Below are 15,362 nucleotides of genomic sequence, written 5' to 3' on the forward strand. Positions count from 1 at the left end.
GACACAGACTCGATCCCTGGGTAGGGAAGTTCCCCCAGGGAAGGAAATGGCAAGCCACTCCAGTACACTTGCCCGGAGAATCCCATGGACAGAGGAGCCTGGCGGGCTACAGCCCATGGGGTCACACAGCGTCAGACGTGACAGAAGCGACTTAACACACACACACATACATACATATGTGTCGATGGGCTTATAGGTACACGCGGGCTCCCAGTTGGCTCTGTGGCACTGGCTCTCCAGAGCAGGAGCCCCAGGAGACGTGGGTTCCATCTCTGGTTCGGGAAGATCCCCTGAAGAAGGAAATGGCAATCCCACTCCCATATTCTTGCTGCAAGAATCTCATGGACAGAGGAGCCTGGCGGGCTACAGTCCATGGGGTCGCAAGAGTCGGACACAACTTAGTGACTAAACCACCACCACCATCACATACCCTGTGCTGCTGGGTGCAACACGCAGGGGACCCCAGACAGATCTGACTGTGCTCAGGGCTCCCAGAGGACCGGTCAGTCACCACCCAGAGCACGCTGGCAGGGGGATGGGGTGGGGAGCAGGCAGCTATGGGAGGCAGAGGAGGTACCTAGACAGCCAGGAGGGCTTCCCGGAGGAGGAAGTGACAATGTCTGTACTTATCAAGTAACTACTATGTGCCAGGCGTCACGTAAGACGCCTGAGTATGGGGAAACTGAGGCTCAGTGAAGTGGGACTCAGATTGTCCCCTACCTCCCGTACCTTACTTATGCATTGGGAGGTGTATATACCCTGGGGCCTCAGGGACTTGGAGCCGGTACCCCCTCCCCTAGGACCCATGTTCCCAAAGACAAGCCATTTCTTTATTGCTGAAGCCCCTTCTTCTTAGAAGGCCATTGATCCTGGAATATCCCCATTCTGGCTGAGGACACACACAGGGGGATGACCGAATCCTGTTTCTAGAATTTAAGCTTCTCAGCTTCAGGGAAGCCAGCTTGGGTTCCCATCCTCACTCTTCTTCTCCCTGGGATCAGGCTTTCAACTGACAAAGGCTCGTTTCCCCTTCTGTAAAAAGTGGTGATGGCATCTCCACAGGGGGATTCCACACACCCTGGGGATCAACGTGATCACGATTCAAATTCCTGCACGCCCCCTCACCCGCCCTTGCTGTGTGACTGTAGGCAAGTTACTCAGCCTCTCTGGGCATCAAAACAAAGGCAGGAGGTTGGCTGTAGGAGGAGGAACACTCAGCACAGAAATGCTTTCACCATTATCCACTCGGCACACTCGCAGCAGCCACTACAAACCAAGCACCAGGTCTCACGCCAAGGACAGAAACTCTGGCGCTTTGGGGCCCCCTCTGCCAGCCGATAACCCCAGGCTGAGGGTGACCCTGGTGGACGCCAGCTGCTCATAAAGACACACAAGAGATTGCATATGTTAACTGTTTTATTTGCTTTCTGGGATGTCAAGTTTGGGGTGTCCCAGGGCCTAGCCACCAGCAAAGTCCGGCAGACCCTCGGCCGGCCTGGGGTCCCAGACACGGGGCTTTCAGACAAGGCACTCAAGGGGTCTCCCTGGGGTCACGGAGAGGCCACCCCAAGGCTGCAGGGGCTGGTCTCTCCTTTGGGGACAGGACACAGGGTCACCTCCAGGAAGCAGGGTTCTTCCTGGAGAGAGATTTAGGGCAAGACAGAAACCTGAGATGGGGAGGGGGCCCTGGAAGCATGCCAGGTACCCCCAAGACCCAGATGGATCTCCTGTGGCCTCCAGCCGGGCCTTGCGGGCAGAGAGCCCAATTCCAGCTTTCCCTGGGGCTTCCTCAAAGCGTGCAGGACCCAAAAGCCCCTGGCCCAGGTCCCACCCCTGTGAAGGGCTTGGGTGAGCCCCACCCAGGGAAGCGGGGAGCCCGGGTCTGGGGGTGTTTCTCTCTCCTGTCCTGTCTCCCCTCTCTGTGCTTCACGTGTGCTGCGGGGGCAGGCACTTCTGTGGATCTCTGGGCAGCTGAAGGGAAGGCTTGGGTGAGGAGGGGAGGAGGGGAAACGGATTTCAAGTCAGGGGAGCAGCTCAGGCTGGACTGGAGCCCCTGGAGGTCTGGGAGCTCCTGAAACTCAGCTGCAACCACCGCCCTCGAACTGGAGAATGGGGTCTCTGAGTGGCATTCATCCAAGAGGCGACTCACAAGACGTGGAGTTGTGAGGGGGATCCTGGCCTCTAACACACTTTCTTTCTGTGGAAATAGAGACGCTTCTCCTCCCAGTGGCAGCCCCAGGCCCTTTACCAGGCACTTGTTCCAGGAGAAGGGAAATTTAATTGGAGATATAAAACCAAAGCCCTTTGCAGCTCCACAGAAGCCTGTGGATGAAGGCCATGGGGCTCGTGGCCACGAGGGGAGGCACCTCCATCAGTGCCCCATGCAGGCTGCAGGCTCAGGAGAGCTTCCAGTGGTCTCGGGGGGAGGCTGGGGCCACAGAGAAGAATGAGGCTTTGTTCCACCAACCCAGACAATGACAAGGGACTTCTGGGTTCACACACTCCAAGGGGCGGGGAGGTCAAAGGTCAACAGTCTAGACAGCAGCAGAGAAAAAAGAGGCCTGTGTGGAGGGCCGATTTCCAGGAGCAGCTCCCCTCCCCGTCCTAGGTACCCCTGAGTTGGGAAGGGGGCGGGGAGCACAGGCCTGGGGGGTGCACAGGCACAGCCTCTGGCCTGGCTTCTTGGCAGAAACTTCCAAGATGACAAAAAGGCATCCCACGTATACTTTTTGAGTCATCCCCCTGAGCAGGTCCTTTCTGTTCGAGAAGTTTTCACACCAGCAAAGAGCAGGGTAGCGAAAAACTATTTTTCTTGCTGAAACTATCAGAGAGGTCAGAGTCTGACCTCTCCCCCAAAACGTGGCACTGACTGGGGGTTCCCACCCCTCGCTGCTCCAGGGCCCTGTGTCTCGCAGTGGCTGGGACCTTGACTGTTTCTTGACTGGGCCACACAAGTCGGGTGGCAGCAAGTCCAGCTCACCCACTGGGATCGCTGCTTCTTCCCACCTTGCTTGCTTTCTATCCACTCTTTTAAGCTTCTTTTTCAAACTACATACTCACGCACAGACTGCCGACCTTCTCTTTGGTGGGAAGCGGGGAAGCGAAGGGGCTGAGAGAAGAATAAAGTTACAGGGGGCCGAGGTTCTGGCATCCTAAGGGAGATACCATTACCTGACACCACCCCCCACCTCTGTACCCGCCACAGGAGCTTATCAGAGACAGGACCCCCTCCACTTTTCAGTAGCACTTTTCACCTTTCCTCCACCACTCTTCCCACGACATCGCTCAGCCCATCTTTCCACCGTTAACACTCATGCACCCACCCCTTCTGGCATCGCTCACCTTCACATCTGCCAGGCTGTGCTCACTTCACAGAACTATCCTTTTGCCTGTTCTGCGCCCCCCCCCACCCCCACAATCTGAGACTCTGAAACGACAAGGGAGAAGTAATGGGACTTGGCCCCCCTTTTTTACACAAGGATATTTCAGTCCAGGACCCAACAAATGCAGACAGATACGCCATGGAGTGAATGGATGAATTTGCCCAAAAGGAAAAAGATAAAAATAATTAAAAACAGGAACATTAAAAAGCTGGCAGGGAGCGAGTGAAATATTTAATGGCTGTCTAATTAAATAAAAACGAGCTATATGCTGGGCATCGTGAAAAGGACAAGGTGTTGGCTTGACTCGCTGAGGAAATCTAACACCGTCGCAGGGACAGAAAATGACACACACACTCGATAATGATCAGACGGTAAGTTACATCTCTAAGTGGCTGAATCTCACGTTGCTTTAAACAGACAGAAGACATGAGGACGAAAGAAAGATGGAAATGCAGAACCTGGGGATGGTGTGTCTGGGTTCCTGTGAGTACCCAGCTTAGCTCAAACCTGACTCACTTCCAGCCCCCTCTCCCCTCTCCAACTTGCCTAGATCCACTTCTTCATCAGAGTCCCCCAGATCAGACCTTTAGAGAACAGAGCTCATTAGAGTTTAATGCCTTTCTGAATGGGACCTCAGGGAGACCCTCATTTAAAAGAGCCACAAGCTCTGCTCACAGAAGCTGGCTGGCTGAGTGGATGTAATGGCATCCTACACTCCAGATTCCTCAGGAGACTGCAAACGCAGACTGGGGGTGTGGAGGAGGAGTTTCTGGAAGAGGGAGGGCTGGCGTGGAGGAGGGAGAAGGCCCTGATCATTTCACCCTGCAGGACACGCTCCACACCCACTGCCGTATGCTGACCCCACATCACGCTTCCCTTCCAGAGAAAACACAGGACTCAGAAAATGCATTTCACTCAGAAACCCATCAACCTGGTCTCCGAGTGACACAGCGGCTCAGGGGAGGCGGCAACTACCCTGGGCATCGGAACAGGAGGGAAAGAGGGTGAACATTTAGGAAAACAAAACAAAAATCTCAGCTGTTTTCAAAAGAAGCACCTGCTGGGAAACACCACCATGATCTAACACATCAGACACCAGCACGCCTCACACAGAGGGAGCAGCTGCGTATTCTCCAGAGAAACAGAAGAATACTTTCCAAATGGTTGTTTTCCTCACGGTTGCGGCTGCCAGTCCCCTCTCTCTGACGGGTGTCAAGGTCCAGCTGAATTTAGTTGCCTCCTGGGAGATGCGCATCCCTGGCTGGTCAGTTCAAAGTCATCAGGAAGTAAGATAAAAATTTACCAAGTCCAAGGCATGTCCAAAACCCAGCCTCACAAAAGCTCACTGGCTGCCCCACGGCCCTTCCAGCCAAACACACCAGCACACACGGAGCTCAGCCCCCAGACTCCACTCTGTCCCCCTCTTAAGGAAAACAAGAAGCTGGTCCCCAAGACCAAGACTGAAAATCCAGGCCAGATGTGGGGTAGGTTTGTAGTTGCTACACACTTTTACATGTTAAAAAAAAAGTGCGTGTTAGAATGACAGCCTGCTTTCCCACCAGCGGTCCAGCTCCAGAGGCCCCGCGGGTGCAGCTCACAGCTAGCTCGGCTGACGAAAGGACTAGGCAACCCTTTCAGGCTCCTGAGGCAGCAGCAACCCCCTCTCCCCATGGTCTGGCCAAGGGCCTAGGCTCCACCCCCGCTGAACACGGGGATCTTAATGTCACCCCAAAAACAAAAATGTAGGTCCAGTGTTCAAAGCCAGAGGCAGAAGCAGCTGCACTCCAGGAAAGAGGAAAGACACTTTTGTGTTTGGCTAAAGCCCTCATTTTAACCAAAGGGAATATAAATAACTCTGTGCCCAAACTGGCACTATTGCTTTTAAAAACAGCATAAGAAAGAAAGAAAAAGAACCCATGCCAGATCCCAAGCTGGTCCTTGCCGGAGCTGTCCAGGCTGTTGGGACCTGGATCAGGGCCAAGGGTCTTCATGAGGATTTTCAATTTGGGAAAAAAACAGTCATGGACAGAGGGAATTCTAGAATCCTTCCACCATAGACTTAGAAAAGCAGGTGGCCCCAGCCATGGGATCGCAGAGTAGAGATCCACCTTTTTGAGGTTCTCAGTAGAAATCAGGACTTCCCAGCTTCCTGACTGCCCCAGCTGTATCCCCAGGTGCAAAGAGAAATAGAAAAAAAAAAAATCTTCAGTTGCTGCCTTCAAACCAACCAGCGCTTACGCAGAGAAAAAGGGAGAGGAGGTGTGTGCAAGCTGGCATATTTGATCCAAATCAGATCCCCCGCTGGATGGGCTTGTCTTTCCTGGTCAGGGCCCGGAGGGCGGACGTCTCTCTCAGGGTCCTTGGCAGGATGAGGTCTTGGGAGGCCTGAGCAGCAATCAGTGTTCATGGCAACAGTTGATTTTGCCTTCTGACTGCTCTAGGAGGTCCAGCATCTCCTCAATGATGGCCCGAAGCGCCCGGCCCAGCTGGTCTGCATTGTACGGCTTGCCCAGAGGGGGCACATGAACGAAGGCTGAGCGGCCGTGACTCTGGTACAGCGAAGTATAGTAGGTGAAGTCGCAGAGGTACCTAAGCCATGAGGCGTTGGGGATAGGAGGGAGGCCAAAATGGGGTTAGAGAGTGAATGTTCCATCCAAATCCGTCATAAGACAGCCCCTCAGCCTCACCAGTCATCCGCAAGAGGGAATACTGCTCCTCCCTCCCCAGGCAGCAAAAATGAAAAAACAAAGCCAAACAATAACTCCAAGTGCTGGTGTATATGTGCAGAAAGAAGCAATGAGATGCTGTTGGTTGGGACGCAAATTGCCCCAGGGGAGGGCAATCTGGCAGGCTGGTAAAATTACAGGTGTACAATATTCAATGTCCTGTGATAAACCATGATGGAAAAGAATACAAAGAAGAATATATGTGTATATATATACCATGTACATACACATACACATAGATACGGGCTTCCTAGGTGGCTCAGATGGGAAAGGATCCCCCTGCAATGTGGGAGACCTGGGTTCAATAGCTGGGTTGGGAAGATTCCCTGGAGAAGGAAATGGCTACCCACTCCAGTATTCTGGCCTGGAGAATTCCATGGACAGAAGAGCCCGGCAGGCTACAGTCCATGGGATGGCAAAGAGTCGGACATGACTGAGAGACTTTCACACATATGCACACACACACATAGATAAGGTATATGCTGCTGCTAAGTCGCTTCAGTTGTGTCCGACTCTGTGCGACCCCATAGACGGCAGCCTACCAGGCTCCCTCGTCCCTGGGATTCTCCAGGCAAGAACACTGGAGTGGGTTGCCATTGCCTTCTCCAATGCAGGAAAGTGAAAAGCGAAAGGGAAGTCGCTCAGTCGTGTCCGACTCTTAGCGACTCCATGGATTGCAGCCCACCAGGCTCCTCCGTCCATGGGATTCTCCAGGCAAGAGTACTGGAGTGGGGTGCCATTGCCCTCTCCAAGATAAGGTATATATATAGATAGATAGATAGATAAGGTGTGTGTGTGTGTGTATATATATATATAACTGAATCACTTTGCTGTACAGCAGAAATTAATACAATATTGTAAATCAACTATACTTTAATAATTATTTTTAAAAGTACAAATGCAGCGACTTTGAGCTGATGTTTCAAGTTGTTAGAATCTATCTTGGGAACCATGTGCACCAGAGCAGAATGATGAGCAAGGCATCTGGTACAGTGCGATGTGTTGAAACAGAAAGCCAGGAAGCAAACTGCTAGAGTGTGAACACGGGGGTCCCCTCCCAAACTCCTCCACCCTGTGTGCTAGAGTGTGAACACGGGGGTCCCCTCCCAAACTCCTCCACCCTGTGTGCTAGAGTGTGAACACGGGGGTCCCCGCCCAAACTCCTCCACCCTGTGTGCTAGAATGTGAACACGGGGGTCCCCGCCCACACTCCTCCACCCTGTGTGCTCGAGTGTGAACACGGGGGTCCCCTCCCAAACTCTTCCACCCTGTGTGCTTGAGTGTGAACACGGGGGTCCCCTCCCAAACTCCTCCACCCTGTGTGCTAGAATGTGAACACGGGGGTCCCCTCCCAAACTCCTCCACCCTGTGGCGGACACCGCCAGTCGGCAGTCTGCAACCTGTAGGAAAGCCTCCATCAGAATGCCACTGGGCTGCCACCTTGATCTTGAACTTCCCTGCCTCCAGAATTATAAGCGATAACTTTCTGGTGTTTACAAGCTACCCATCTGGGATTTTTTTGGTTATAGAGGCCTGAATAGAATAAGATACCACCTAAATGCCCACTGACAGTGAACGTGAAGGAGGCTCAGTCGTGTCCGACTCTCTGGGACTCCATGGACTGTACAGTTCTCCAGGCCAGTACACTGGAGTGGGTAGCCACTCCCTTCTCCGGGGATCTTCCCAACCCAGGGATCTGACCCAGGTCTCCCATATCGCAGGCGGATTCCTTACCAGCCGAGGCACCGGGGAAGCCCGCCCACCGACAGAGGAATGACCTAGAAAACCGGCTCAGCTGCGCAGTGGGGTACTGTGCAGCGGCTTACAAGGCATGTGGTGGGCCCAAGGGAAGACAGAGCTCACCAAGACCCGGAGCACACGCCCACGCATGAAACCGAGGAAGGGGACTCTCAAGAAGTTCGCACCGTATAACCTCATCCACAGAAAAGCCAAGCGAAGCAGGACAAAACGCAGAAGCAGCGCATGAAGTGTCCCACACATGGACAGAAACACGTGTGCTAGGGAGGAAGTGTCACGATGTGAGTCTGATTTAACAGAGGGACCCCGGGCAGGGCGTGAGGTGGGGAGAGAGAGCGCTCAAGAGAATCTTTCACAATGGGAACACATGAAAATATATTTCAGAATTATCCGAGTAACTTAAAATTAGCTTCAGGAGAGTTTCCTGGTGGCCTAGTGGTTAGGGTTCCAGGCTTTCATTGGCAGGGCCAGCAATGTGTGTGGCCCAGTTTAAAAAAAAAAAAAAAAGTTTTAAAAAAAGACTAATGGGAGAAGGAAGGGACGATGCAAGAGTAGGGGATTAAGAGATACAGCTATTAGGTGTAAAATAAGCTACAAAAATAGAGCACATATTGTATAACACAGGGAATATAGCCAATATTTTATAATAACTATAAATGGAGTATATACACCTTTAAAATTGTGAATCATCTGTAACGTATAATATTGTACGTCAACTACACTTCAATTAAAAAAAGAAAAAAAAGACTGATGGTAAATTCAGTTACTTCTTCATTCCGTCAACTGAATTTGCTACCTGCTGCCTTTGGGCTGGTGAGGTGTACACGGTGTTGAGAAACTGAGGCACTTGGTGTCGAGAGCGCATAGAACAGACAAGTTTGGGAGGCAGCGGAGGCCTTCCCAAAGAGCCAACATGTGGAGCTAAGACCTGAAACAGTCTTACCAGCTGGAAGTGAGTTCTGAGCAGAGGCCGTAGCATATGCAAGGGCCCTGAGGCCAGAGTGAGCTTGAGGCGTGTGAGGACGGGAGGAGAGTGGTCTGCGGGTGGAAGGCATCGGGCGAGGGGAGAGTGGAGGCAGGGGAGGCTGGAGAGGCGGACGGGGGCCAGGCCGCCCAGGCCCTGTGGATGGCGGAGAGTTGGGGTTTCATTTGCAGTGCAGCAGGGACTGCAGGGAGAGCTAAGCAAGTTAGGGGCTTCATCTGCCTTAAATCCATAAAAGACTGTAATAGGCTGAGCAGCTTCTCCTCCAAATTTATGTTCACCTGGAACATCAAAATGTAACCTCATCTGGAGACAGAGTTTTGCTGACATAATTGGTTAAGATGAGGTCACACTGGATGAAGGTAAGTCTTATATCCAATGACTGGTGTCCTTGTAAGAAGGCCATGTGAAGACATATACCAGGAGGAAGCCATGTGGAGATGAATTTGGAGTAATGTATCTCAAGCCATGGAACATTCAGGGTTGTCAGAAGCCACCAGAAGAAGCCAGCAGAGGGTCTGAGATTCCCCCTCAGGCCCTCCAGAAGGAACCAGCCCTGCTGACACCTTGATTTTGAACTTCTAGCCTCCAAACTGGGAGAGAATAAACGTTTGTTGTTCTAAGCCACCAACATGGTCACGGGCTACAGCAGCCACAGGAAGCTAATAGAGAAACTGGCTGCTTAGGGGAGAAGGCCCGTCAGGGCTGGAGCAGAGGCGGCAGGAGGCACAGCAGAGGCAGCCGGGGCCACGGCCAGGAGATGCCAGGGGCCTGGGTTGGGAAAAGTGGGCAGAGTCACACAGAGTGAGTTGCAGATGGGGCCTGTTATGAATACGTACTTAGCTGTGTGCCTTATGCACACTGAGAATTATGTACTGTGAAATCCTATGTAAAGTTTACTGTGTAAAGTATTATGTGTGTGTGCTGGGCTTGCCCGGTGGCTCCGTGGCAAAGAATCTACCTGCCAGTGCAGGAGACGTAAGAGAGGCTGGTCGGATCCCTGGGTCGGGAAGAAACCTGGAGGAGGCCATGGCAACCCACGCCAGTAATCTTGCCTGGAGAATCCCATGGACGGAGGAGCCTGGCGGGCTTCAGTCCAGGGGGTCACAAACAGTTGGGCATGACTGAAGTGACTTAGCACGTGTGTATGTTAAGTCACTTTAGTCATGTCAGACTCTTCTCGACCATACTATTTAAATAGTCTGTGCTTTGATTTCAATACCTTTAGGCCACGACATTTTTGTACCTTGTTTTATGACCCTGGATATGTTCCAATGTCTCCTAGTTTACAGTCTATGGGAACTTGAAGAGAATTTGTATCCTACTACTCTGTGCAAATTGTATAAATCTTAATTCTGTTGAATTGGTTCACAGTGCTTTTCAGGTCTACTATATTCTTCTACTCCTCTGTATATTCATTCCATCAATTTTTGAAGATTTGATATTAAAATTCCAACCAAAAATCTTAATTTATCCACTTAAAAAATAATTGTAATATATAAAGGAACTGGGCTTCTCTAGTGGCTCAGGTGGTAAAGAATCTGCCTGCGATGCCGGAGACCTGGGTTCGATCCTTGGATTGGGAAAATCCCCTGGAGAAGGGAATGGCAAGCCACTCCAGCATTGTTGCCTGGAGAATCCCACGGACAAAGGAGCCTGGCAGGCTATAGTCCATGAGATCCCAAAGAGTCGGACACAAATGAGCAACTAACACACAGAGAAACTATATGTAACCTTGTTCCGTATCTTCCAAGTCTCCTATAAATGTGTTTCATTATTTAAAAGAAATTGAAAATAAATAAATAGTCTACCAAGTGGTAAATCAACGACCTTTCCATAAGTTAAAAGCTAAATAAATAAATAAGTTAGCGCTTGGCCCAAAGAGGTCACAGTCAAACAGACTTGGCTTATTCAACACTCAGCCTGGGCTGACAGGAGGGAAACCCCATTCACACCTACACCACAGGGGCCCCGTGGTGCCTTACCTGCCTGCATCTTGTGAAATGGTCACTGACACATCCAAGCCCAGCGTAGTCACCCTCTTACACACAGCATCCATGTCGATGATGGAGTCAATGCTTTCAGGCCCGTCCTCCACACAGCACTGGGAGCCGGGGCAGAATCGGCAGTTGTCCAGGCCCTTGTAACCCTTGTTGTGCCCACATTTCTCCAGTGTGACTGCGGTTGCCATGCCTGACACTCCCACGTGCACCACCAGCTGCAGACAGATGGGTACAGCTTAATGAGGTCTGGTCATGGGGCTGGGGAATCCCCCCAGGCCAAGGAGAGGACAGTATCCTCACAGAGCTCTGCTGGTGGTTATGTGCTTTCTGACATCTTGCTGCTGGAAAAGATCCTGCAATAGATCCTACAGAAAGATGTGCCGGTTGAAACATGCAAGAACGTGAAATACGCCAAGATGTTCATAGGAGCTTTGTCATCACAATACTGGAAACAATCTAATTGGCCATTCATGGGGAGGGGGGTTGACTAAATAAATTATGAGCTACTATGCTCAGGGCAATTTTTTATGGAATAATCTTCAAGACATATTGCCAGATGCAAAAGGCAAAGTATAATTTCCAAGAATCTAACCTAAAAATAGTCAAAGAGATAAAAATCTGCCAATGGTCACTTCAGTGTAATTTATAAAAATGAGAAAAAAAAAAAAATCATGGAATGAACAGCAAGCCTAATAACAGAAGAATGGCTATGTTAATTACTAAATACTACTCAGCTATTAAAATAATGTTGAGGGAGAATTTTTAACGACCTGTGTGATTAAAAGCTCCTGGGCTGCTCTATCTGCTACGGGCTGCCTGGCTACACTGTTACCTGGTGCTCCATAAGCCAGCAGCACCAGATAACACGGTGATCTCCTCTGAATGTAAAAACGAACCAGCAGCTGCAGTTTATACTTTGTAGGGCTGAATGGTGACTCTGCCACCGTCACACACACACGAGAAAGGTCTGTCCCTGTGCTAATACCTAGAAATTGTGACCGGGAACTTTTTTGGGAAAAGGGTCACGCCAGATGCACTTAAGTAAAGGATCTCAAGATGAAGTACTCCTGATTACCTGGACGGACCCGAAATCCACTGACGAATGCCCTTAAAGGAGACACACAGAGGAGGGACAGAGGGAGAGGGAGGGAGAGAGTCACGTGGAGGCAGGGGCAGAGGACAGAGTGAGGCAATCACAAGACAAGAAACGCTTGGAGCCCCAGGAGCTGGGAGACAGGCAGGAGCCTCCCCGAGAGCCTTGGGAAGGAGCCGCAGCTCCGCTGTCCTTGCGGACTTCTGCCCTCCAGGACTGTGTGCAGATACATTTCTGCTGTTTTAAAATACCTCGTTGGCAGTCAACTGTTACAGCAGGCCCGCGAATCCATGTAGCGCACGCTCAGTCGCTCAGCGGCGTCCGACTCTTTTCGACCCCATAGACTGTAGCCCCCCAGGCTCCTCTGTCCGTGGAATTTTTCAGGCAAGAATACTGGAGTGGGTTGCCGTCTTCTACTCCAGGGGATCTTTCTGACCCAGCAATCAAACCCTTATCTCTTGCATCTCCTGCTCTACAGGCAGGTTCTTTACCACTGGGCCCCCCGGAAAGCCCTACCCATGGAATACACTGCTTAAACAGTACTCGCAGGTGGGCACATTTGTATATTTGTGAAGATGTCAGCGATGACAGTGACCATGGTTCCAGCCAGCCACTGCTGAGAGCCCACTGTAGGCCAGGAGTTCTCAACCAGGGCTGTGGCAGCATCTGCAGACATTAGGGGGTACCAAACTGGAGACAGAGACCTCCTGGCATCTAATGGGCGGTGGCCAGGTAAGGTGCTCAGCCCCATTTACAGTGCGCAGCACGGCCCATCACAGGGAAGGCTCTGGTCCCAGCGAGGCTGAGAAATCCTGGGGTAGGCTAAGGAACCGTTTATCACCCTTCTGGCCTCGTCTCCCTCATTACCACCACAAACTCAGGATGTTGGTACTGGTGATATTCTGATCTATAGTAAGAAATATAGGGACTTCCCCGGCGATCCAGTGGTTAAGACTTCGCCTTCCAATGCAGGGGGTGTGGGTTTGATCTCTGTTTGGGGAGCTAAGATCCTACATGCCTTGTGGCCAAAAAGCCAAGCATAAAACAGAAACCATATTGTTACAAATTCAATAAAGCTTTTAGAAATGGTCTACATCCAAAAAAAAAATCTTAGAAAAAGAAACATTTATTTGTTCTTAGTCCACTATTCAGGCACAGAGCTCTTAAAACCCCTAGAGTTCCCTAAGGGATGAAAGCAATAAAGGTGTCCTGCTGTGTTTTTTGGGGGGTCGTGTGGCATCGAGATCTTAGTTTCCTGACCAGGGATCAAACCCATGCCTCATGCAAGGGAAGTGCAAAATCTTAACCGCTGGACTGCCAAGGAAATCCCTGTTTTGTTAATGAGGTAATTAAAAAGTTTATTTTTAAAATTTGTTTCTGGTTGCACTGGGTCTTCACCGCTGTGGGCCTTTTCTCTAATTGCAGAGGGCGGGGGCTTCCGTCTGGTTGCGGCGCTCCCGCTTCTCACTGCAGAGGCTTCTCTTGTGGAGCACAGGCTCTAGGTGCACGGTCCTCAGTGCTTGTGTGCACGAAATTAGTTGCTCTGCAGCCTGTGAAATCTTCCTGGACCAAGGATCGAACCCGTGTCCCTGCACGGGCAGGCAGAGTCCTATCCACTGAGCCATCAGGAAGTCCAGTGAGATAACGTCTGGAGAGCACCTTAGAAGGGGGGCTAGTTGCCAGGGGAACCAGCCACATGATTAGAGCACTGAACTTTCAACTCCAACCCTGTCCCCCCGACCTCAGAGGACGGGAGAGGCCCCGGACGGAGAGTCCAGACGTCAGTGGCTAAACAATTAATCAGTCATGCCTATGTCATGAAGCCTCCATAAAACCCTTAAACAACAGGGTTGGGAGAGCTTCTAAATTAGCGAACAGACGAAGACTTGAGGAGAGTGGGGCACTCAGAGAGGGCGTGGAAGCTCTGCACTCCTCCCCTCATGCTTTGCCCTGAGCATCTCTCATCTGAGTGGTTATTCCTGAGTTCCGTGCTCTCATGATAAACTGGTAATCCAGTGAGTAAACGGGTTCCTGAGTAGTGAGCTACTTCAGCAAAGTTAACTGAACCCAAAGAAGGGATCTGATTTAAAGTCAACTGGACAGAAGCACGGGTAACAACCTAGAGTTAAGACTGCCATCTGCAAACTATTCTATATAAAATGGATAAACAACAAGGTCTATATTCAATATTCTGTAATAAACCACAATGGAAAATAGCTTTACAAAGAAGTGTGTGTATGCGTGTGTGTGTATAACTGAATCACTTTGCTATACAGCAGAAATTAACACAACATTGTCAATCAACTGTACTTCAATTAAAAAAAAAAAAGATTGGAATCTGACGGGCAGTCCTTAACCTGTGGAATTTGATTCTTTTTATTTTTTATATTTTTGGCCACACCCAAGGCACATGGGATCAGTTCCCTAACCAGGACTCTAACCCACACCCCCTGCGGTGGAAGGGCGGAATCTTAACCACTAGAGAGCCAGGGCAGTCCTGGGGTGTGAGAACTGAGCTGAGCTGTAGGACTCCCAGCTGCTGTCCAGGAATCTCATGGTGTGCAGATAATCCCCTGCACACACTGAACTGGGTGGTAGAATTTCAGTACTACAGTCACCCCTTGGCTTGGTATCTATCGGTGATAGCTTCCAGGTCTCCTCTCCTCCCTTGGATACCAAAATCTGGGGGTGCTCGAGTTCCTTATCTAAAATGGCCTAGTATTTGCATAACCTACTCATATCTTTCTGTATACATGACATCACCTCCAGATTACGTATAATACCTACCAGAATGTAAACACTATGTCAATAAATAGCTTCCCACTCAAGGCAATACAAATTTTGCTTTTTGGAACTCTCAGGAATTCTTTTTTCTGCACTGCCTGTAGGATCTTAGTTCCTCAACCAGGGATGGAACCCAGGGTGTGGAAGCATAGAGTCCTAACCACTGGATTACCAGGAAATTCCCTGGAATTTTTTTTTTTAATATTTTTGATCTGTGCTGGGTTGCATCTTGACTATTATTATTTCCACCTGTCACAGAAGGAAACTGAGGCATGTGGAAGCCATTCTGTACAGTGAGAAGTTTCCTAAAAACATTTTCATGCATGAGGTTTTCTTTTTAACTAGAATAGGCAGGGCTGCATAGACACAGTAGAGGAAAAAGCTCATTCAAAGAAACTTCAGCCAATTCTCGCTAAGCCTCCAGGTCCCCCTCTGTAAAAACAGGCAAATTCCACTTGAGGGGCAATGAGAGGGCTCCTTAAAAAGGAAGATGCCTCTAGCCAACCCTGGAGAATATGAAATAATAGGCTAGAGTGGAAAACTGGGGCCCCCATAGGAGACTGGGACCTCACTTGTCAGAGATACCAGCCAAGTTCCTACGCAGTTTGTGCCCAGGGTCTTGGCTGGGCCACA

General features: G+C 50.4%; 1 protein-coding gene across 8 annotated transcripts in view; it reads right to left on the minus strand.

Moving 5' to 3' along the window:
- Positions 1-1,398: 1,398 nt before the first annotated feature.
- The window catches only part of PGPEP1 (pyroglutamyl-peptidase I), a 37,553-nt gene continuing 23,589 nt past the window's right edge, over positions 1,399-15,362 (minus strand). For 6 of the 8 annotated variants that reach the window (XM_069590369.1, XM_069590368.1, XM_069590371.1 and 3 more), the window contains 2 exons: positions 10,835-11,067; positions 1,399-5,972 (listed from right to left, as the gene is read on the minus strand). In XM_069590369.1, coding sequence (XP_069446470.1) covers positions 5,780-5,972; positions 10,835-11,067 — 426 coding nt within the window. In that variant the 3' untranslated portion in view covers positions 1,399-5,779. The remainder of the gene's footprint in view (positions 5,973-10,834; positions 11,068-15,362) is intronic. The other 2 variants (XM_069590374.1, XM_069590375.1) reach the window with 2 other exon arrangements.

The sequence above is a fragment of the Ovis canadensis genome, chromosome 5 (genome assembly GCF_042477335.2).
Source record: "Ovis canadensis isolate MfBH-ARS-UI-01 breed Bighorn chromosome 5, ARS-UI_OviCan_v2, whole genome shotgun sequence".
NCBI classification, from domain to species: Eukaryota; Metazoa; Chordata; class Mammalia; order Artiodactyla; family Bovidae; genus Ovis; species Ovis canadensis.